General features: G+C 36.8%; 1 protein-coding gene across 1 annotated transcript in view; it reads left to right on the top strand.

Moving 5' to 3' along the window:
- The window catches only part of ARAP2 (ArfGAP with RhoGAP domain, ankyrin repeat and PH domain 2), a 115,613-nt gene that overhangs the window by 14,219 nt on the left and 76,422 nt on the right, over positions 1-24,972 (top strand). Inside the window, exons 5-9 of the mRNA XM_009101440.4 lie at positions 3,963-4,045; positions 4,835-5,191; positions 8,189-8,258; positions 14,062-14,182; positions 16,841-17,022. Coding sequence (XP_009099688.1) covers positions 3,963-4,045; positions 4,835-5,191; positions 8,189-8,258; positions 14,062-14,182; positions 16,841-17,022 — 813 coding nt within the window. The remainder of the gene's footprint in view (positions 1-3,962; positions 4,046-4,834; positions 5,192-8,188; positions 8,259-14,061; positions 14,183-16,840; positions 17,023-24,972) is intronic.

The following is a 24,972-nucleotide window of genomic DNA, read 5'->3' on the forward strand; positions in this document are numbered from 1 at the left end:
TGGGAGGTAAATTAGTTAGTGAGGCATCTGCCCAAATGCCATTAATTTCCAGCTCCTGCTTCTGTCTCAGCAAGAGACAGACCAGAAATGGTTGTTTCTGTGATTACTTATACTTTTCCCAGCCAGTCTCAAGCCATAGAATTAAAGAAAACAGAAAGTTCTTCTGTCCTGGTCTTCAGTCTAATGTTTAATTTTCAAACTATTGTAAACTATTGACTAAGAAAAACTCTAAACATTCATTTGAATAGTTTTTATTTTTCTCCCATTCTAATTTCTTTAGAATTCACAATAAAAGTAAATGTTACAAATTTCATCTTCTAATGAGAGTAGTTTTATAGGAATAAAAGTAATCTCTTTTTGGTGCATACTTTGTTTTGGATGTATACTATACTTTTTTGTTGTTGTTGACCTTTCAACACGGTACACATAAAATCACACAGTACACATAAAATCATACCTTGCCTTTCCTACTTGTTCTTGTTATGTGCAGGCAAAGCTGACTTTTGAGTGTTCATTTTTTTTCCTTCAATGCAAAGCCTTGCCTGTGCTAGTTATTGTTGTCTCTGCCAATGTCTTTAAAAATTCAAAATTTGACTTCTTTGTAATTGTTTTAATGGTCTAAGCTTAATTCCTAGAAAAAGTTTCCTAGCCCTCTTGTTACTTATTAGCATTGTTCTGTACATTTTATTGAAATGGTTGTTTATGAAAAAGCATACCCAGAAAGGTCATCAGCACTCTTTCTTATCTTACAAAGGCTCAAAGTACAAAAATACCATGCTGTTCAACTGGATTAACTGCTTGAAACTAAATTGCTGTTTTGCTGGTTGTCGAATCATGATTAAAGCAGTATATTATGACATCCTTTACCTGATCTGAAGGTTTGGATTTTAATATCACTTCCATGTATGTGAGCAGTTTCTTGCATTATGTTTATCACATGCCTGTTGGAAACTTCAAAGCTGATTTTAGTTCCGTTAGTACTTAGTTGAGGACAAAGGTCATAAAGAACAACTATGTAACAAACATCTTGAGATACATTTCACTTTCAGATTTTTTTTCAGCAGAAACAAATATCCTAGGAACACATAAGGATATTTAGATAACACTGTAAAGTATCTGAGATTTTAGAGCTTGTTGCTGCTGCTTCTTGTTAAGTCATGAGAGTATAGTTTGTCCATATTGAATAAAAGGTGTCAAGTTGTTATACTTAAGAATAAAATTTGTTCTAAAGGCTTGTAAGTTAGCCATCAACCTTCCTTCTCTTTCACTGGTGTAAAGAAAAGGCTTCTGTAGGCTTTTGTGAAGGGAGTGACTGTAGAAATAGGTAATGAGTCACTACAGACTGGAAGTAAGTGAGCATGAGAGAACAGGGGAGTGAAGGCTGTAAAGAAAATATGCCTTTGGTTTGGGTCAGGAAGAAAGAGAAGTATAAAGAGAAACCTCTGAAGGGCAACCTGAAGAAGGAACTGGGTTTTTTTTAAATGCCGATTTAAAAACAACACAAAAATTCAAGTGTTTTAGTGACATTTTATTGTTGTATCTAGCTAAAAGAATCAAATATATTAGAATTCCTCCAGAGGAGGATTGAATTCTAATGAGTTCAGGCCTTATGAGTGTAATACTGACTTTATTTCTTGCTGTAGACAGACTAAAGTAAACATGCAATCTGAGATTGGTAAATTGTGTGAGCTGAGTATTTGGATACTGTGGAAGGCTGGCTGCATTGCATTTCATGAGAAAATGCTTTGCATAATACCTCAGACACTTGAAGGAGGTGGGGATTTTGTCTTGTATTGAGCCTGAGCATCTTGCAGGATATTTCTGTAAACAGGACAATGCAAATGCTTGGGTTTTCATTTGTTTGAAATCGATTTTTGTGAGCAAATAGAACTTCCTTTACCCACAGCCTGTCTTCATTTGTGGACTTCTACATTTTAAATTCTACTGGCAATAGAAATAGCCGTTTGTTTGTTATTGCTTGGAAGTTATCTGGCTCTCTGAATTCACTTGCTCAAGTATTGAAGATTATGGAGTGAGCACAAGCAGGACATCAAACTGTTACTGTAGTGGTTCGTGACAGGCAGGAGGAAGTACTACCATGTAGCTTCAGTGGGTATGGATTTCAATTGTATCCTAATAAACAAATGAAGATAAAGGACACTGACTATTTTTACTCTGAAGATGCTTTTTTTAGTGCAATACAACAATGCATCATGATATTAGCCTCTTAACTGTTGTGCAGAAATGTGGCAATGTCCCATTCTTTTGGGAGAGTCCAGGCAATGCAAATACTTGATAAACAGTGGATAGATTGCTTTAGAGTTTCTATTTAATTTGTTTACAAGGTATATTGATGCTTTTTGCTTAGTTTTTTGTTGGGTTTGTTTGGTTGGTTTTTATTGATGTGTGGGGGAGTTGATATTGTTGGGTTTTTTTGTTGTTTTTTCTTTTTTTTTAGCCCCTTTAGCCCTTTAGCTACAGCATAGTACTGCAATGTGTGGGTGGGTTTTTATTTTTGTAATGGGTCTGGTTGGCAGAGGAAGACAGACAGTTCACTTAGATTTATCCCAGCATCAGACTGATTTCTACATTTCTGCTGTACACTTCCTCTGCTTTGAACTATGTCTTTTTTTAGTCTTGCCTTTCCATGTTGCCAAGGTACAGTCCTCAAGCACAAGATTAGGTGCTGCTACTCAGAAAACAAATGGCAGTGTTGTGAAAGCTTATCCACTTTGTTTCTGCCATTGTTCAGCTTCATTATGTACATAAAAGCTTAAATGAGTTAATTAAAACTCTTCTGCCAGAAAGCATGAAGATGTTAAATTTAGGGTTTTTTTAAAGGAAGAAAGACACATTGAAAAGCCTAGCAGTGCAATGTGATTGTCAGATTAAGTTTAGGAAGTGTGAAATGTAATGTTCATGAGCAGTGTTAACCTTGACATTTTGTACACTGCAAGCAGTTTACCAAGCAGTGTGATAGAGATTTCTAAGCAAAAGTTAATAGATGAGCCTTTTAGGAAGAAATTCTTGGCAAGAAACAGCCCAAAAAACCCTAATGAGACATATTCAGTGTGTCCGAGTTCAGTTTTGCTTTAGGATTTTGAATTTGCCATTATTTTATCTTTAGTGTTCTGTGAAGGCTGTGCATTTATTCCAAGAAGAAATATTGTTATGAGAGATAGGCTAGCAGTCGCAAATCATAAATGGTACTTAAGCTGCATATAACATGTGGCTCTTGAGCTTAAAAAATATTCAGTTGTTGTGGTTTAACCCCAGCTGGTAACTAGAACACAGCTGCTTGCTTGCTCCCACTGCAGTGTGGAGACCTGGGAAACAAGTAACCTCTTAGATGGTGGAATAAGACCAGTTTAATTACTACAAAGCAAAATGTGATAATAATACTAATGCTGATAGTAACTCTAGTGGAAAGGAGAGAGCATGATGCTCTGTGCTGTGGAACATCCCTTTGGCCAGTTTGGCTCAGCTGTCCTGGCCATGCACCCTCCTGGCTTCCTGTTCCTGTGCTTGCTGGCAGAGCATGGGAAACTGTAAAGTCCTTGACTTAGAGTAAGCTGTACCCAGCAACATCAGTGTGTTATCAACATTATCCTCATTCTCAAATGCAAAGCATAGCCCTGTGCCAGCTGCTGGGAAGAAAATAAACTCTATCCCTGCCAAAACCAGGATGTCAGTGGTGCCTTGAGAAAAATCAGAGCAGTGGTATTTCTATACACTGAATTTTTTTATCTGATTTGTTTGTATCAGGTTCTTTGGGCCATGCTTAAATGCTGGAAATAACATTTATTAGAATCCAAAAATCAGCTTTCAAGTGCATGTTTGAAAATGGGGGAAAGAACAGTGCTGCTAACTAGGCTGTTTGTGTGTGATTTGTATCTACAGTAATTTAAATATCACTTACCCCTTCAGTTACAAATGTTAGTTACAATATATTTCTTTTCTAGGAACTTCATGGAAATGAATTCCTGGCTTGTGAAAATAAATTGGATCTAGGAATGAATGAAGAACATTCTTCTAAGAATCTATGGTATTAAATAAGAATTACTGAGAAACTCAAAGTGTAAAGAAGAAAATGCTATTTACGGATGTCACAAGTGGATCTCTAGCTTTGAGGGCACAACCATGATATTTTTTTTTTCTTTTGTTTGAGGCTTTACCTCATCCTATATGAGGCAAATCTGGGCACTGTGGCTTTTCTGAGACTCTTTAAACTAGGTTTCAGAATCTCTGGTGAATTTGGAGTGTCCCTGTTTTCCCCAGTCAGAATAAGGAAGACCAAGTTCCATTTTGGTATATCTCATAGCTAGTTGTGTCTGAGTGCTCTCATAATTTACTTTGTCCTTAGGAAAAAACCAACTCATCCAAACAAGCACAAAACTAAAACACATTCACCACTCCTGTCCTGAGACAGTGGCCAGTGGCTTGATGAAGTGAGAGCTAATGTGCTTTGTAGTTATCCAGTCTGCACCAGGCTCCTGTTGAGGTGGGAGAGGGAAGAGAGAGGTGATACTGAAAGTCATCAAAAGTATTCAAAAGAGCAAAGCTAGTTTTCTGAGGAAGGAGAATTTACTTTTAAATTTCTGTTCAGACTTCCAAAGGAGTGTTGTCTTGGTACTATTCCTGTTGAATGGAGAAAGTAGGATTCAGGGTGGCCATAGTTGTAAGATAGGTTGTGTTTAGCAGGTCTGTGGTTCACTGTGATTATACAAGTTATAAACATAATATACTTTACCAGTATTTGCTCTAACTACTAATTTTATGTACTTGTGTGTTGTAGTAACACATTTTAAGAGTAAAATTTACTTTTTCTTTCCAGTTACTTAAGTAATCAGAAAGAGAAGACAAAAGAAATTGCAAAAAATGAATCCTTGTCTCAGGAAGACCAGTCATTAACACCAGAAGAATCTGAAAGTGAATCTGTATATTCTACTGTGGAACAACATACTTTGTCTTTAAAAAAAAGGAGAAATAAAACCAAAACACACTCAGCATCTTGCAGTAAGATACAAAGTGGAGATTCTGATCACTTGGCCAGTGAACAAATGAATTTTTGGCAATGTGGTGGAGATCAGACTTTGACTGGAAATGGATCAATAACACCTTATGCTTGCTTTTATGGACCATCAGTAAAGAAGGTTAAAGCAGGATGGCTGGATAAATTATCCCCTCAAGGGTATGGTATTTGCAGTGCTCATTGTGTAATTGTGACAATATTTTTTGCATGAGAGATACTAAATTTGTATTTAGTCACTGCTTAATATTTGTAGTGGAAGGGCAAAGGGGATTGTTTTCATTGAAAGAGCACCAAGCTTTTGTGAATTTAAAAGTTTTTAGTGATGTTACCTATCCTAAAGTTTTTTTAGGACATGTACTCAGGGAAAATATTTTTCATAAAATTGTTGATCTCTACTCATGAGCTATAGTGGAAAAATGCAGAATGAATTTGTGCCAGTATTTCCTGTTGCTACATTTTTGCTGATCTTTTGGTGGGCCACAAAGTAAGTGAAAGCAAACTCTGATTCTGAAATACTACTTTACTAATTTGGCCCTGGATTGTAATTTAATAATTAGTGTGACTGGAAGCCCTGTTAATTTCTGTCTGTGTTACTTGAGCTTTGAGTTTAGAATTCACCTGGGCTGAATTCCTCCTGTTTAATGTATTTTTGTGCCTAAATTTTGATGGTAGGAATTTGAGCTCAAGTCTTAAGATTATAAATAATGAAGAGGAGGGACCACAATAGAAAATGAATTCTCTCTGTCACATTTGGGAGTCAGATGACGACAACAAGAACAACAACATATCTTATATTTGATTTCTGTTATAAGTGCTTTGTTTTATTTTTACTGATTTTTAAACTCCAGCTATCATTACACTGTTTTTCACTAACGAATGCTTCGTTAGCATTTCTTCCATCATAAATACTTGCTAACTCTGATGAAGTTGTAACTTCCTCCTTTTAAATTGTAGTTCTCAGTCTCCATTTTTCTTATGACCTATGTTTTTATGAATTCTATGAATCCTTTTTTATATGAAAGTGGCACAATTTTACTTTTTAAGTCTGTTTCTTATCTTCACTAGGACTTAGCATCTAGAAATTAAAGCTATTGTATTTGATAGTGCTATAATACATCTACTCCTCTTCTACTCAAGCCTTAATAGATCTGCATTCCTTGTTGTTAGGACAGTATATTGAGCTGTGCTGAAAGCGTTTGGCCTTTCCTTTGATTATTTGTTGCCATAATAATCATCAGCAATATAATTCAGTATATGAAATATATAATTTTTTACTGAGAAATTTATGTTATTGTGTTATTGTTTTGGAATAAAACCTTATTTGAACTCACTGGAAGAAGCTCTGTATAGCAATTTCCATTTTTTTCTTGTTCCTTTCTAGGGAATCTGATTTGACATTAAATTTTTTTATTTTTGTTTTGTGTTGATACAGTGATACATTGTTGAAGGTAATTAATAACATGGAATAACAGGTTTAATAAAACTTTTTTGCCATCACAGAATTTCAGTCTGCTCAAAACTATTTTCTTTCCTTTTTAATTTGTTTTGAAAGTTTTGTCCACATTTATGGATTGCCATTGTTCACCTTTACTAAAGAATCAAAGAATAATTATTCACAGAGTGTTTCCATATTTCTTTTTTTTTTTTTCCAGAATTATTGAAATATTGATCTCTTGCGAGCTGCAGTTAGCTGTAGCTTTTGTTGTATTTTACTTTCAGGATTTTTTTATTTTTAACATTTTTGGCAGTTAGCTAGCAGAGTGATGAAAATTATAATTCTTGATTCCAGCTGGCTTGTCTTGCTGTATTTGAAGTGATAAAGTTGAGAACAAGTTATGAAAACTTCAAGAAAGTGCCATGTGAGAATATATTATTTGGAAAAGATAATGAATTAACCACAAAATTAGTAGTGGTTGGTACTGAGTAGAAGAGTTGCATGATCATTAGCCTTGATCCAGTGACAGTCCACAGCTACATTTCAAGGACTTTGTCTCAGGGGTGGTTCAGTGAATGATACATTTTTGTTTATTTTACTTACAATACCATTTTTCAAACATCCGAAGAATTAAAAAAAAAACCAACAAAATTTTAAAAATAATTTTTTTTTCCAAACTATTGAAGCACTGTCGTATTTTATTTCACTGCATATCAATAGAATATTTCCTTCTGTTCTACACCTCCCATTCTTTTTATAAAGCTCCAATTTACACCCAACAGTTTGTGACTCCTTGGGGAAAAGAATATATACTGTTTTCTTAAATTGCTAGAAATCATGCAATTAAAGTACAGGCTCTTTTTTTTTAGTTAATTCACTCTAAATTGTACAGCTTTCCAGTTTGCTCACATTGTATGTGGTACTTAGGTTCACTCGTCCCTGTATAATCTTGAAGTTTATTGACATTTTAATGCAAAAAAGATGGTACATTGGCCTTTCCAGGTTATGAAAAATGATGATTTATTGTAGTCATATAATGCAAGTTAATTAAGCCAGAGCTGCTATTTGATTAAAGTTTTGATAAGCTATCACAGTCTACTAATCCTAAAGCAGAGCACTAATTTAAAAGGAAAGGAAATAATGTTGGGAAAATACATTAGTGGGGTCTTGTTCTTGTTTAATTACCTTGTTTTAATAGATTTCAGAATGGAGACATTTTTAGATGATAACAAACAAGCTGTCAATGTTTTTAGTGAGTGTAATGGACTACTTCAGATTAAGGTAAAAGTATATTTTTTAGAAGGTCTTTATAGAGTGTGAGTTAATGGCACACTGAAAATTTCCCATTAATGGTGTCCATTTGATAACACACATTGAAAATTAATTTCGTGTTGTACTTGTTGGGAGATGTGGTGTGCTGCTATCCATTCACTGGCCAGAAAACAGAGTCCTGGGGAGATGTGCTGACATGGAATGACTGGAGGTACCATAGCCTGTAAACAGAGATATCCTCATCATAAGCACAACAGTGAGATGGTTATTTGGGGTTCTCAGCTTTCATTTTTGGAAAGCATCTTAACAGAGCTTGTGGCAACTACAGTTACACTCTATGTTCAAAATATTCATTTGAGCAGAAATTTGATCTCTCTATAATTTGTGATTGAGACATTGTTAAAAGCAGTATTAGCTGTATATTAATTGTGTTAATTTTTGATTCACAGCAAACGAGTGTTTCAGAAGCGCTGGGTTAAATTTGATGGAGAGACCATTTCTTATTACAACAATGAGAAGGTAAGAGACATGTTTTGATCATGTTTGGAACAAAATGCATCTGTGTAACACACAAAGTACTATAATTAGAATCTGAATAATTAGACATGAATATCCATCCTAGGTTAATTTTCAATTCTAAAATACTAGGGTGAGATGTAATTATGTTAAGGTGTTCTTGTCTTCATGTATTGTTTATCCTTTTGTTTCCTAGAAGGGCTTGTATTACGCACCTTTCCAGGTACATATCATCAGATTTGTGTTTACTTCAGTGAGAGGCTGACCCTGCTGCTGTTTTTGGAACAGAACAGGATCATGCTAAACACTTCTAAGAAAGATGTTATTTTGATGGTGTTTGCAGAGTGTCTTGTCGTGGAACCCTAGCATGCTGGAGATTGTGAGAGCACAATTAAAAGTAGCAGGGAAGACCATTTAAGAAAAACCAACCCAAACCTATACACTTTTTGACTCTTTGGTTAAAAATGTCTTTTTCCTCTTTGTTTTCTATGCATAATCGCATGTTATGGAACTAGGTTAGGTTCGAATGGGAATGTTCAAAACCAGTTCTACCATGTATATGGCTGGTTTTGTTTCTGTACTGAGGATTGAATCTTGCTGAAACATTTGCAGACTCGTGAGCTGCTTTGATTAAAGTAGTTCACCTCTTATATGTGATACCAAAATGCATTTGTTCATCATAGTTTTCAGCAAAGAGTGTATTCCTTGTAATTCTTTTGGAATTCCATCTGATTACCCTTCAGAGCGCTACAAAATTATTTTTCTTTTGCTCTGTGATTTACTAATTAATTTTTCCTCTTGGAAGTAGTGAAGACCTTCTTAGACTTGAAAGTGATAGATGATTTTACAATATGCATGTTAAGGAAGTTGAGGTTCCCTTCCACATGCATGTGTGTTATTTTAAATGCTGGAAACCATTTCCTGCTGAAGATGCATCTTGAATTAGGGAGAAAATACAGTTTCAGGTAAAAGTTCTGAAACAGTATGCTGATTGGTGGTAAGAGATCTATAGATGCCTTATGATGGGGTGAGGATGTAAGAACTGAAGTAGGATGAGACTGTTTATTTTCTGATGGGCTGGGGAACTAAGAAAAAGCTCAAAAAATATTTACATCGGTCGTTATTCTTACTGATTGCAAATTTAAAACAATCTGTTTTTACTTGCTTACTTTGCTTCACTTATAGTAGAAGACATGATTTTGTAGGTGAAGGGAACAATAGAATAAGGAGAATAATGTTTGCATTACAGTGACAAAAAATGGTACCCCTTTGCAGTATTGATCCCACAACTTCAGAGGAGCAGAAAAGCAGGGTTGATCATTAAGAAAGACTTGAAAAAATAGAGAAATGGGATTTGCTTAACACTATCTGTAGCATAATTAGGGAAAGAAATGCTAATAAAGAACTTAGTCTTTTATCTGTGCTGGGAATTTATTTTTATTTTTTTTCTTCCTTTTGAAAGTCACTGAAAGTGTTACTTGGGGGTCAGTTGTGCTGGAATAGCGCTTGTTACACGTCAGTTTGTCCTAAGAGATTCCAGAAGTATTTCCTTCTGCAGAAATGAATGTTTAGTGTGTCACATGATGCATAGGAAGCTACCAACTCTGCATCCTCTATTTAAAAGGTCTGTGTAGTAGGTTAGGCTATCAGCAGCTTGGCAGACACTTGTGTTGAAGCCTCTTTGTCTCACTTCTGCTGGAATCTGAGTCCAAGCCTCACTCTTGGTATTGAAGGAGATGCTGCTTGGTCTCTGTGTATAGTTTCACCAAATCTGGGTGTCTGACTTGCTAACTTGGTGAGTCACCTATGTGAAGAAATGTTATATCTGAGAAATGCAAGGCCTGAAGCAAAATTCTGGGAACTGAGGTTTGGTGCAACTCAAAATAGTTTGCAGGTAGGAGGAAAACATAGTAGAGTACCAGTATTTCTTAGTGCCCAATGGGATTGTGCTGAAATGAGCAGTGGTGTCACTCAAGAAAATGAGTTTTTGGTGCAGTGGTCTCTGCTGCATCAGTATCTCCACACCTAAGGTGTTTGTATTTCATGCAAGATGGATATCAGCATTTCCTGCTGTTGCTTGTGTGTTGTTACCGTGACATTATAAACAAGTATTTGCAGACCCATCAAGACCTGTGTGCAGCTTGAGCTCCTTGCAAGGCCTTGCATGTCCCCCTTCCTACTACATAGCTGACCATTTATATATTTAAATGGAGAAGTTGTTGTTTTAATTTTAGAACTTAATGGCAAGTTCTGTCTATTCTAGTCTGTGTTTGTCTTAGGAAGTTCCTACACAGACAAGAATGCTATAAAGAAATTATACTTTCAGTTTCATGTATCAATTAAAAGTAGTTCTCAGAAGGAAACCAATCCATACTTAATATTTTTCTTCTTATTATGAGCAGAGAAGGTTAGACTCAGTGGAATGGAACTGTTTATTTTACCCAGAAACACTAACAGTATTAAATGGCTCTATTTGTCATTCAAATTAGGAGCTAGAGAGGAGTGAGGTTCTCAAGAAGAGGAAGTGTACTACTTGGCTAATGAAGAGTGAAATAACCAGAGACTATAGGGGGAAGACACAGAGAATATTATTCCTGAAAATGCCCATATCAATACTTCTTTGAATTACTTAAACACCAATTTTATACATATTTTTCTGACATTGTTTTAGTTATGTATCAGCTTCAACTTGATAAAGATCTCTTCTTTACTTTGTATCTGCGTATGTGAAAAAATGATTCAACTTCTAACAAACTTTAGACTCAGGGAAAGTTTTGGGTTGAATCTATGTTGCTCTCATTTCTTCTGTGTTCCTGGTCTTGAGAAAGCTCATGCAATCACAGCAACATCCCATGTGGCTTTGTCTCAACAGAGTATGGTTAACTGAGGAGGGGAAGGTAGAATTTCAGTCGTTTTTTCAACTACCCTATGCGCACAAGTTTTGCTTCAGATTTCTTCCTACTTTTGGCAGAAATCTGGTGTTTTACCATGCACTTTATAGTAAAGCAAAAACTTCTGGTTATGCTGAAAGTTTTTATTTAAAACAGTTTAGCATCCCTGACAAATATATTAGTGATTTATGAAAAATATTTCACTCTTCAGGTGGAGAACTTCAGTATTTTGTTGTGTCACGGTACAAGTGAACATTACAAAGAGCGAAATTCACTGCAAAACAGATAAATCACTGTCATTCTTGAAGTAGGTCATGCTTAATCTGTTGTAGAAGTAAAACCAAAGTAGTCCAAAATGGTACTTTCCAGGATCTGTTAGCTCATCTCTGAATCACAACTGTCAACGAGTGATGTGGGGCTTTATTTGAAATTAAAGTTTCTGCCAAACAGCTGATATAAAAAACCCAAATATTTTGCTTTTCCCTGCAGGAAAGTTTTTTGTCAGAGAATTCTTAGCAGCTCTAAAACTAGTTTACACCACTCAGTAACAGAATAAATAGTTGTGAAAATCTTGGCTGTGTTTGTTTTGGTTTGTTTTCTATATTCTTAAATAATTCACCTAATTTCTAGTCTGGAGTATTTCAAAGAGAGTTATTGTATCTTGATCTACAAGAGCTTTTTAACAGGCATTTTTTTTGCACATGAAAGAAAAGCTGCTGCACAAGAAAGATAGATTGATAAATTATTACGGTTTAAACTGTATTTGAAAATATGTATGCCTTGGAGAACAAAGCTGTAAAAAGGATGATGGATGATTGTTTAAATAGCAAAGCAAAACTATGCTCAGCTTAAAAGGAAATTGACTTTTTTTTTGAGCAAATGAAATAAAATAGTTGTAACTTCCAGCAGTCTGTTATTCTCTCGCAGTAGTACCGAACGCAGCCAGTAGATGCCTGCAAACACCATGACATATTTATAACTGAACACCTACACAAACAGGAGATGTAAATTTTTTTATGTTTTACCATGGAAGGATCAGTAGTTAACTTAATATCCAACCTCATTAAAAATATGTTAAAATCACTTTTAACAAATATAGCCATAATGAAAACAGCTATGCAATTCTGTCTATGGTCATTCTGACTATTCCTTGTGTGTAACTATAGTAACATGCTTGCTTCTGCTATGTTTCAATATTTCTGTTTATTTATCAGCTGAAGTACCTCTGCTGGCATGTATTAGTACCTCCAAGTGAAACAACATTACTGTATTAAACTCAGTAAACAAAAAATGATCCAGTGTATCCTTTCTGCTTCACAATCACAATGTTCCTTGAGTGCTTGTATGAAGTCTGTTATAATAATTTATACTTTAGGAGGGAAGTTATTACAGAACAATTTCTTTGTGGGGAGCTGACTCGGACTATTACTGCATCTGAATCATAAATTTTATCAGTATATCTGAGTTGTCTTGGTCAGAAAAATAATTGATGAAAGTGTAGTGAAGACAAGAGCAGCAATAACTCTGGAATCCAGAAATAATGCAGATGCCTTTCTGAAATGCACGTCTGCTTCAGCTTTCCTTCCTGTTAACCCCCACCTCAAACCCTTAGGTTAATTAGTTTAAAAGGTGAGCTACTTGAAGGAAGTACTTGTAGCAGTTCCTTTTTCCTATCTTGCATTTGTGTTCCATTCAGTTGTCCTAATATCTAGTTGGAAATCTAAAAATATTGGAAAAATTTGTGCTGACCCCAAATTATTGTGGTTTAACCTCAGCCAGCAACCACACCCCACATCCACTCACTCTTCTCACAGCTATGATGGGGAGATAATCAGAAGAATAAACATGAGGACTTGTGGGTTGAGCTAGAGACACTTTAGGAGGTAAAGCAAAAGCTGTGCACAAGCAAACCAAGCAGTTCATCTACCACTTCTCATGGGCAGGCAGGTGTTTGGCCATCCCCAGGAGAGCAGGACTCTATTCTGCTTAATGGTTACTTGAGAAGACAAACTCCATCACTGTGAACATCCCCCAGCTTTACTGAACATGCTGCCATGTGGAATGGATATCCCTCAGGTCTGCTGGGGTCAGCTGTCCAGGCTGTATCACCTCCCATCTTCTTGTGCACCTCCAGCCTCCTCAGGGGTGGGGTGGGACGAGGAGCAGAAAAGGCTTTGATTCTGTCTCAGCACTGCAAAGCAAAAGCTGAAACATCCCTGTGTTGTGAGCCCTATTTCTATCATAAATCGTAGTCCCAGACTAGCTACAATGAAGGGAATTAGCTGCATACTGGCCAAAACCAGCACACACATATAGCAGAAAAGCACATACCTGGTCCAAGCTAGAGCATTCTTGTTAGCACTGACAGGACAGTGTATTTTTCCAGTGTGATGGCCTTGTTTGTGTTCAAACTTAGGGATAAAATCACTGAATTTACTTTTCTTATTGGCTGCCCATTGAAGGGGCAAGGTTCGAGGGAGAACAGCAAAACTGTTTGGAATTCTCTGCTTGGAGAAAGTATAGTATTTTTCCCATGTCAGATTCTATCATAGGAGTATAATAATTATATATTTTCAAATTATTTTTCTTTGAGATAGTAAATGTAATTCACTTTGGCATAAAATTGTAAATTAAAGTGTGATGTTTTGCAGTATTAATGCCATGAGATAATTCATGAAGCTGAATCTTAGATACACACAATCTATCTCATCATGGGATTTTATTCTATTTTAGAAGGTAGTAGATGTGCACAGATCCAGAACAATTAAGTTGGTGATATGTGGGTAGTGAAGGGGTTCACTTAATCAGTTATATTAAGTGTGGTGAACTCCCTAAACATCATGAGAAGTAGTGTTACATCAGAGGAATTTAAAATTCTATGAGAATTAAATATTTTGACTGCCTTTTTATTACAGGAAGTGTTCTCAAAAGGAATAATACTGCTCTCTGCAATAGCAACAGTAAGAGCTCACGGGGAGAATAAGTTTGAAGTTGTCACATCCCATAGGACTTTTGTTTTCCGAGTGGATAAGGAAGGTAAGTAGAAGATGTGTGTTTCTAGAAATTGCCAAAAAGCCATGTAATCGCTGTTGATAAGTTCTGTTTGTGAAATATAGCTTGTTCTATTATGAGAAATATTTCTGGAATCCAGTTGGTTTAAGCTCATAAAGTGAAACTGGAGATAACTCTAAACTTTGTAAGAACAGTGGAAATTGCTAGGCAATGGCTTTTTCAGAGATCAAAATGAGAAGACTATTTTCCTGACTCTTCTGCCTCCTTCCCCTGTCCTTCCCAAAGATTAATTTGTCTGAACGTTTCTCAAGTCTCACTAGTAGCTCTTACAGCCTGTGTGCTCTCAGGTATATCTGAGTCACCACTTGATAAAAAATTGACAAAGAGACAATGAATGATGCCTGGGATATGATGCTGTGATCAAAGGAAATCCAAAGTTTTCTGTCCTATAGAATATTTTCAGCCAGGTATTGATAGAGATTAAAAATGTAAATTGTAGCAAGGAAGTTAGTATGCCTTCTAATTGAATGCTTTGTCAACCTACAGCTGTAATATGTGGAATCAATATCAGTGCAGGTATGATTTATTTATGGAAACAATCAAATAAAGATGAATGCCTAGGAAAAAAAGGGAGCTGTGCAATATGTATTTACAGCAGTACATGCCAGAGCCATTATAGCTCTGGGGTCTCTCAGCATTTCCATTATCAAATCCCATTTTTATGGGTTATAGTTGGTAGTAAACATTTGCTGCAGGCTGTAACAGGAGTGCAGCATCAATGAAAAAATCCTTCTTATCAGGTTTGGCTCAAATAATTTCATCAGTTTTATGCTCTTAGCTGAGTTTAAAAATATGTATTTCTTTATTATTGCATTTCTTTTCTATTTTTATTTTCATTTTTTTCATAAATTATAATATAACCATCTTGGTGCAATACATTTTGGGGGGCTGCAATTTTTTTGTAGACCTTTGCCTTGGATACTATAAAAATGTTAAAAACTTAGGCTGACTTGTAAAATATATTCAGAGCAACCACTTGTTATACATGAAATTCCATTTTCATACAGTATATAACCATCTTTGGACATAGTAAGCAGTCTGTAAAGCTGTTCACTTTAGGTTAGAAATGCCTATTGTATAAGGAATGTGGCCCAGAACTGGATGATGCATTCCCAGTTAAGTATGTAAATAACCCTGCTTGATTTCTATGTGCAAGAAACAAAACTGTTACTTGATGCTATTACTTCTGTGGATTTGTGTTTAGGAATTGTTCTGGCACTATTCAAAGGGTACTTAACTTCTTTCAAAGATATCGAAACGGAGACTTTTACATGTATTTTGAGATATCAGAAATGCATTACTTTTGGATGGATTTAAATATCTAGAGGAAAAAGCACTATATGTAATGGTTTGGAAAGTTTAGGGGCTTTTGGGGGCAAAATAAATAACCAAACAAGGGATAGTAGTGAATTAGAGCATAATTTGCTCAGATGCAGTGAGATTTTGTTTCACCAGAGTGAAATACCATTGAAAAAAGACACCTCTAGAGCAATTTGATGTCCTCAGCTATACTAAAGTACTTTTGAAATACTCCATATAGACAGCATATATGTATTTTAAAGCAAAATTTTTTACAGAACACTTGAATCACCTTCCCTGTGCTAATCTGTCAGGCTGCTATCTTTCTTTTCTACAAAGTATTTTACAATACCTAAATTTGTGTATTTGTTGCTGTATGTTGCACATATACCATTTATGAAGTAAGCACATTATTATTTCAGTGGTGCTCCCTGCAGTCTTCCCAGCTAATTTTGCCAGCTTCATACATACTGTAAATAGAAGTTGCAATCACTCCCTTCCCCCCTCTACCTCCCCCCTGCCCCCAATGTATTTTGTGATCTGGCTCTTTCAGAGACAACAGTTGAAATATTCATGATATTCCAATTGCATAAGGCAAACCTAATTCATTTGGACTACTCAGCATTAAAGTATATTGATCTTAGTCCAGTCAAATGTCTGAACATAGTGAATGAGACTGAGAGAAACTTTATTACTTCCCCTACTTGTGTTCATGTATTTGTAAGATGTTACATTAATAATGCATGTAAAGATGCTCAAACACACATTTTCTTAATTACTCAGTACCCTTGACAATGTCAAGCTTAAACACCACACCTTAATGGCACAGATTGTAAATTACCAAGTATTTTTTTCTTAAAAGCATGGTCAAGCATGGAATAGCACTGGTGATGATTTGCCTCCTCAGTGACAGATCATATTTAGGCTCTCTGGTTTCTGCTTACATAACTGCTGTAATTCTTTCCCATTGATCTGGCTTCCAGAAGGTGAGCATGCCACCTGTCTGCCACCTCAGTCTTTAAGCTGTCTGGAATAAAGTGTCTCAGAACTAGCAGTCATGATTTTAAGAATCTCAGTCATCAGTTTGTTTGGATTGGTGTTTTGATTGTTGGGAGTTAATTAGAGTCTGTCCTTCTAAAACCACCACTGATACAGATTCTCATTATTTTTATTTACATCTCCTCATCAGTGTGGATGTTCTCTCTTATTTGGCATTGCTGTACCATCTACCAACACAGCAACAATGTTGGGAAAACCAATGTGCAGGGAAGAATGAAGCTGCTGCTTACTAACTGTCTTTTACTGACTTTTTTTCTTGTTTAGAAGAAAGAAATGACTGGGTTAATACGATCCTCAATGCCTTGAAATTGCTGTCTGATAATAACTCTCAGTCTCGAACTTCTGTCACCCCTGAGAAAAGTGGATATCTTGAGCTGAAAGGATACAAAACCAAAATCTTTATTCTACTTCAGGGGAGTACTGTATGGATCTGCAAAAATGAGCAGGTAAATTTTTCATGTGCTTTTTTTGTGAATGAAAGCTTATAAAAATGGCTTAACTAGTGAGTTGGAAATTGATGGCTCTTTGTGAACAGGTGCATTTCAATATAAATGCATATCTCTTTATATGTAGTGCTTTATTGCTGAAATTCTCAGAAGGCTTCACAAAGCAGGCAAAGAATCATTATGTCTGTTGTACAATAGAAAAAAAGTGAATATATAGTGAGGTGAAGTGAAAAGCTCTGAGTGTCAAAACATGTTAGTGTCAGGGCTGGGATTAATTCACTCTTAAAATGTGGGCCATAAGCACTCAACTTAATCAGAGGGCTTATTTTGTGCAGTGGTTTCAGTGTTTTATAATACACTGCCCTGAAAAGTGTGCTGTATAGAAATACATAGTGGTATTTAACTGATACTTCAGGGAAGTGTTCAGAAATTATGTTCTTTTTGTTTCCAAGAGTAGAGACTGGGCAGATTCAGTTGTGCACTGTAATATTTTAAACAAATCTAGTATTAAAAAATGTGAGGTAGGCCTGTCTTTTCAACTTCCAAAATCTAGGGTTTTTAGTTTTGTTGTGGGCATGACTCTATGATAATATAAAGTGGAATTCTCTAGGGTGCCACAGGCAGGGAATAAATGGGGATAGTTGGGTTCAATGAATAATTGTGTGAACTAGTGGAAGAAAAATCTATTGACATTAAATGGCAGGTGCTATTTCTTTGAGAGGCAATTGATTACCCTCAAGTAGCTGGAACCAGGGGTAGCATTGTGGGAGGTGTTTTTACATTCTTGCCTTGTTCTTTCAAAGTTGTCTGCAGGCAGATCCCTGTCTCAAATGTCTCTCTTGGAGTTGATCTCACTTCCTCTCCTGTTATCCTCTGTGTGAAATTATTTAGGTGTGCTTGAGGGTCCACGTAATATTTGATATAAAATCTTAGCATTCTTTCCCAGGCTGTGGCAGGAAATTAGAGACTGAGAAGGACCTGTTTTTCTTTCTACTTACTGTACTTCAGGGAAGTTTTAATTGTTAGGTACATTCTTTGAGGCCAGTCAACAGCCAACAAATCAAGAATGTTGTAATTGGGTTTGCATGGCAAACCTGAGGAGGGAGGACCAGCAGAGACAGAGTGTAATGAGCTGACTACAATCCCCCATTCCCCATCCCCCTAAGGTGCTGAGTGGGGTGGAGGTAGCAAAAATCAGGAGCAAAGTTAAGCCCATTAAGAAGGGAGGGGTAAGGGAACCGTATTTTACGATTTAATTTTATTTCTCATTGTCCTACTCTGGTTGGATGAGTAATATAAAATGAAGATTAAACTGGTTTGCCCAAGTTGAGTCTGCTTTGCCCGTGACAGTCACTGGTGAGTGATCTCACCCTGTCCTTACCTCCTTCCTCAGTACTTCTGTTATATTTTCTTTACCCTGTCCAGTTGAGGGAGAGGGGGAGTGACAGGGTAACTTTGGTGGGCATCTTCCATCCAGGGTCAACCCACCACAAACATGATATAGTTTATGGATTTCTGCTGTTCTGTAACTATAAAAACCTCCATAAATTATTTAGATATGTAATACGATACCAAAAGTGTATTTGCTGTGTGTCATTTGAATTTAAACCTGCAGCATGATCATTTGCTGAATGATCATCAGGGAGAGAAATTTGTCTTCATAGCTGAACACAGTGCTCTTTATATATACTGAAATCTCTAGGCCTGATTATTGTAATGAATAGGTGACCTATTTAAGTTCACAGCTCGTATCTAAGGAGGTGCAAAACCAAGATGCAAACACGACCCCTCCTTTCTGAGACCCTGTATTGCACTGAGGTGCTCTTGCAGTTAGAATGAAATTGACTGACTTCATAGTTGTTGCTTGTGAGACACACACCATGAGTGTGCTCAATATTACTCTTCTGTTATGGCACTTCCAGGTTTTTTATCAGAAAGGGTCCATGGAAAGCATTCTCATCCATGAAAATCTTTTTGTGGATGTTCATTGTTAACGAGCCACTTTTCCTTTCAGGACTTAGGCTTTTTCAGTCTTATGCCCCTGAATATTTTTGAGTGGTTCTTGTGAATGTTCTGAGCTTTTTTGATTGAGGAGTAAAGATATCCAGACTTGTGGAGGAATTTCTCCTCTAGAGTGATAGGTCATTTGAAATTAGTTATGTCTCTCTTGAGTGTTGCAGTACCAGGCATCAAATTTTGCTTTTTCCCTTTGTTTTTACTCTTCTTGAATAGAACTGTTGGGAGCATCTTTCTTGCCTCCAGTAGTGCTTTGAACTTCCTCTGTTGACATGGGGCACTCCCAGCTCTGCCCACTGTGCTGGGTCAGTTTTTCTGACTGTATATTGATACAAAACAGAGCCATTTACTGTTGAAGGGTTCTTGATTGCTCTTTTCTGCATTTTCAGAGTGCAGTTTGTATGATTCAGATACCTTAAGACTGCTCCCCTCCCCTATCACTTTCTGTTTTTACAGATTTTTAAATTTTTTTTGTGTGTGCACATGTGTGTTGGTTCTATTGCTTGTGCTGTTGTGTGGCAGGTTTTATCTGCTCTGCCCTTTCAACATCATGCATTTCAGCATTGCTTTATCTGATCATGAAAGCACATCCTTATACAGCCCTGTTGCTAGATATTTATTCCCTTCTACTACATGGATGCTCTGCAAAGATCACTGACTGCAGTGCAGCAGAAGGCAAACCAAAATCAAGGCCTGAAACAGAATGGTTAGAAGTGCTGCCAGCCAGTTAACTCCTCCTGTGTGTATGAATATTGTAAACAATGGTGCAAAACCATCTTCTTCCCAAAGCCTACTTACCTAACCCCCAGAAAATTCAAATGGTCCTGAAATATTTCTTTGCAGATTCTGCATTTGAACAGTGTCCTTTCTTCATGCAATTTCTGGATGTTTGTGAATCAGAAGAAATACCTTCTGTCTTTAGGCTTTCAAAGTCTGCAATTCTTTGGCTACCTCTTGTGTTTTAATTTCAAGTAGGCAAACAGAATGATTTTTACTGCAGTACTGAAGAAAACCATCACAATACAACACTGATCCATTAGAAGGCGCTGTTGATCTAAAAATCCTTCCCTGCCTAAAGTTTGCTGTTGAGCCAGTAATTATTAGGCAAATCTGTCCAGGGATGTCCTCAAATCCTGCTCATATTGGAATTCACATCCATACTAGGCTCCTGGAGAGCCTTAGAGGGGTTTATTATAACTGCAGTGCTAAAAGACACCTATTTAGACTTCTTACAATGTTGAAATGAGATTGGATTGAGCTTATTCATTGATTTCTAATAAACTTGATAGAGGAGAGTCTGCTGTTACTTTAAAAAAAAAATCATCAGTATTAAAAGTGGAGAGGATCCTAAGCCAAATGCCAAATTGTAACTTTACTGCCATGAACTTTGTGAAGTTCAGATTGAGATCAGAACATCATGTCTCAGGCCTGTTTCTAGTTAAAAAGTGATTGGTTTAGCTTGAACTTGTGGCAGTGATATAGTGCTAGTACGAAACCATCAATTTCTTTGACTCATGTAGTGTAAATTTCTTAAACTTCCTCTCTTGAGCAGAAGTGAAAAGTAAATCGTACTGGATCAATTTGTTCAACCTGCAGCTTGCTGAAATTCCATTTCTGTTTCATTCGTGCTTAAATAAAAAAACGTAATCTGATCGTTCATGGCAGTTCAAACACTGGCTTGAAATGTCAGTCTGCAGTGGCAGTGCCAGCCTTGGTTACCATCAGAAGGGTCTGACAAATGCTTGTCTGGTCTGCTTGAATATATCCCCTTTGTAAGGCTACATTTAAGATTTACTGGTATCTAACATCAGGGAGAGCCTAGGTGTCATAGTGTTTGTGCTAGAATTTGGCTTTGAAAGGAGAAATCAGGGTAATCTTGTTACTGCTTTTAGCTGGAATATCTGAGGAAACTTTGCCAAATATAAAGATGGGGGACTGATATGGCTGTGTGCCATAATAATTTGTGACATGTTTTCTCCATGCCTGACTCCACGTTCAAGCTACAATGGTATTCTCTCTGTTATGTACAAGCAATAATATACATTACTTATTAAAAACCACTTGTTTCTTTTTGACTTAATGTTCCTATTGATTTCAGAGGGTGTTTTGTTTTGTGAAAGATTTAAATGATTTACTCTGTGGCAGATGGAAATGTTTATTCATGTTGAATGAACCAGTAAGGGTGCCTAGTAATTTTAATTTCTTCTGTAATGCTAATGGTGCATTTAAAGTAAAACTGGACAATACCAAAGGATATTAGATAGGCAGAAAATGGCAAAGGGAGGGATAATGTAGAGAACTTATACAAAGATAGCTGAAAGGACAAGCCAAAGCTGATGCTTGAGATTGGCATCTTGAAAGAGAGGAAGTGATGTGAATGTCAGTGGAAGGAAGCAGAAGGGATGTGTGCATGAATCTGTGTCTGCATAAGAGCAGGGATATGTCCTTATCTCTTTAAGAAATACAGGCTTAAAGGGGAGCATTTTTGAGCAACCTGATCTAGTGAAAGATGCCCCTGTTGGATACATGTTTCAGGGGGATTGCATTAGATAATCTTTAAAGGTCCTCTCTCACCCAAACCATTTTGTGATACCATGAAATACATATTGAAATACTTACATACAATGCCAGAGACACTGTGGTTGGGCTTCAGGGGCAGACTTGGAAGTCTTTTGGTATACAACAATAGGAATTTCTAATGATACTCTGCAAATGGGATTGTTTATTAGGAAATGTTCTGGTTTTACCTGGAGAAAATGGTGTCCTGGTTAATAATCAAGAACATGATGAATGTGAGAGAAATCCTTTTTAAAAAAAAAGTATCTCTTAAGAACAGTCGTAAATGTTTAACAATGAAAGATTACCAAAAAAGAACACTTAAATGAACTCCTGAAGATGAGTAATAATGATTGGTTGTCATGCTAAAGCATCATGAGAAATTCTTTTTAATGTATGTGGATTCTTTGGTGTATCATCATGATTATATTTGTAAATATAATGAGTACAAGGTGATGGAAACAGCAATACAAGAAAAAATTGGGGAGAGGAGTTGAATGCAAGTTGAGCAGCAAGGAAAATACTTACAAGTTTTGAGACCCAATGAGGAACCCTGAGAAAAGCAACTGAGTTCTGAAAAAGATGCTAGGGAAAAAGATAGGGGAGTAAAGGAGACAAAAGGAAGCAGGAGGAGGAACATGACCGTTTACATGGCTGGTAGAGAAGGAGAGAGAAGTGCCTGGTGTTTATGGGGTGTGGCAGTGGAAGGAGGAATTATTGAGAATGAGGCAACAAGAAGAAGCGCAATCCTTGTAATTGTGTTTCTTCTGTTCCCCATTCTCATCCCACATCCTCATCTTCCTTGCCCCAAGAAGATGTGTGCTTTTAGAGATTTTATTGTAATAACTGGGAAACTCTAAAGAAACTGTGATGTACTTGATTGCTAGTGCAGGCCATGATCAAGCATGTTTACAAGCATACAACTGAGCTTGTCCTGGGATACCTTAAATAGGTGGAGGTAACAGAAAAACAAAAGAACATTGCTCTTTGTTTTTTGATTCATTCTAGCTTTGCTCTTCCTTCATAACAACACAAATCTGTAGCAAATATTAAAAAGCAAAAACGAACAACCCAAAACTATACTAAGTACATTGGAGGGGGAAAGAGTAATATGAAGTAGTGTTTTAAGGCAAAATACACTGATACATCGGTGACTTTTAGTGGAATTGAATGATCCAGCCTCTTTTAAATATAGTTGTTTGCATCAAGCTTTAGTTGGGATGATAGATTAAGGTCACATCCCTAATTTTCTAGCAGTTCCTTCCAAAGAATTCTTTCAGATTTTCCACAATTATAAACATAGCAACGATCAATTGCTGTGCATGACATAAAAACAACTGAACAGGAAATAACTTGAATGGTGTAAGAAAGCTTTAAATCTTTTGTTCTTGCTTGTTATAATACAAAATTAATGATTACAATAAATCGTGTTGAGTGGGGAAAAGGTTTGTTGTTTATGACAATTACTACTTCAGTTTTAAACTAATTGCAACCCTACTTCAAAAAAGATTAAAAAATAGATTTAAAATAATATGCTGCTAAAGTGGCTCAATCAGAGAAGAAAAATGTGTCAATGACCACCTTTATAAGGAAGATCTGCATTTTACATTCAAATATAGTTTTGTGTGATGTTGTTCTAGGTTGTGGAAAATATTAAAGACCACAAAGAAGGGCATAAACAGGACTTCAATCCAGAAAAAAAAAAATAAGAGTTAGTGTTAAGTTCTATGTGTAGCTAAGCTTTGAGGATGTTTTCCTGCTCGTTTGTTTTTATGCTAAGATCTTGTTGAGATGTAAGTACACCTAAAGCAGTCATGAAATATGGTAAAAAGCCTAATGCTTCCACAATGACAAAAAGCTTCCTGATTAATCTGGTTTGCAGTAAAGTTGTCAGTTTTCAACAATGCTCCAACAAGCTTTCTGGCCCCCAGAGCTGGCTGCAGCACTGCAGGTGGGCTCTCACCAGAGCAGAGCAGAGGGGCTGAATCCCCTCCCTCCCCTGCTGCCCATGGGGCTCTGGATGCAGCCCAGGACACCTTTGGCTCTCTGGGCTGTGAGTGCCCATGGCTGGGTCATGTCCAGCCTCTCACCCACCAGCACCCCCAAATCCTTCTCAACAGGGCTGCTCTGGATCTGTTCGTCCCCCAGACTGGGCTGATACTGAGGGTTGTCCTGACCCAGATGTAGCACCCTACACTTGATCTCATTAAACCTCATAAGATTCCCATGTGCCCACTTCTCAAGTTTGTCCAGACCCCTCTGGAGACCATCCTGTCTCTTGGGAGTTTCGACTGCACCACTCAACTTGATGTCATCCTCAAATTTGCTGAGGGTGTATTTGATCCCTGCATCTGTGTCATTAATGAAGATATTAAGTAACACTGGTCCCAGTGCAGACCCCTGAGGGGCACCACTTGTCACTGATGTCTGGTGGGTGTCTGAGCCATTGACCAGTACCCCCTCAATGTGACTTTCTAACTGGTTCCTTATCAGCTGAACAGTATGCTCATCACATCTGCAATTTAGAGAAGAGATGTTGTGAGGGACTGTGTCAAAGGCTTTACAGAAACTCAGAAAAATGACAACTGTGACATTTCTCTTGTCCACCAATGTAGTCATTCCATCATGGAAGGCCACTAGGTTACTTAGGCAAGGCTTTCCCTTGATAAAGGCAAGCTGGCTGTCTCAAGTCTCAGTCTTCTTTCTCCTCATCTGTGGTCACCAGACTTCCTTGATAGCGTATGTGAATTCCATGTCATAATTAGTTTAAAAGTACCGTAATAGGCTATTGCAAATTTTTGTTTAGTATGTAAACAAAAATTTGTTTACATTGTAACATTCTGTTAACAATTTGCCAGGTTTAAAATCCATTACAACTCAAGTAGATGTGGTTTCTGAATTCAGACTTCCTGTGGCAGAGCTCAGACAAGTAATGTCACAGAAGGATGTTTTTCTTTTTTGGTACATTGCCTAAGTGATAAAGAATTAAGTTGTATGGATATCCTTCTGTGCAAGGTGGGGTTATTCTTTTGTCCAGACTGAAGGGGAAAAGCAATATTGCTGAATTGCAATATTACTAGGATTTGCCTAATATATTACAAGTATCATCAGATGAGCATTGGCAGTCTCTTTATGATGATTGAAGTTTTCTCCTTGGTTGCAAAACTAAATAAAATGGATTAGTGTGCACCAGCAGGAGACCAAAGAACATGTCTGCAATTCATTAATAAGCCTTGTAGCTGACACTGTGATGTTTAGAACTCCAAGCACTTAAAAACAAGTGATTGATCATAATGCATTTAGCTTGCAATAGCTGATCATGCAAGAAATGCATAGTGTTTATAAAGAAAGCAGTTTTGGTATTCATGGATTTCTGTA

This window comes from Serinus canaria, chromosome 4 (genome assembly GCF_022539315.1).
Source record: "Serinus canaria isolate serCan28SL12 chromosome 4, serCan2020, whole genome shotgun sequence".
Classification (NCBI taxonomy): Eukaryota; Metazoa; Chordata; class Aves; order Passeriformes; family Fringillidae; genus Serinus; species Serinus canaria.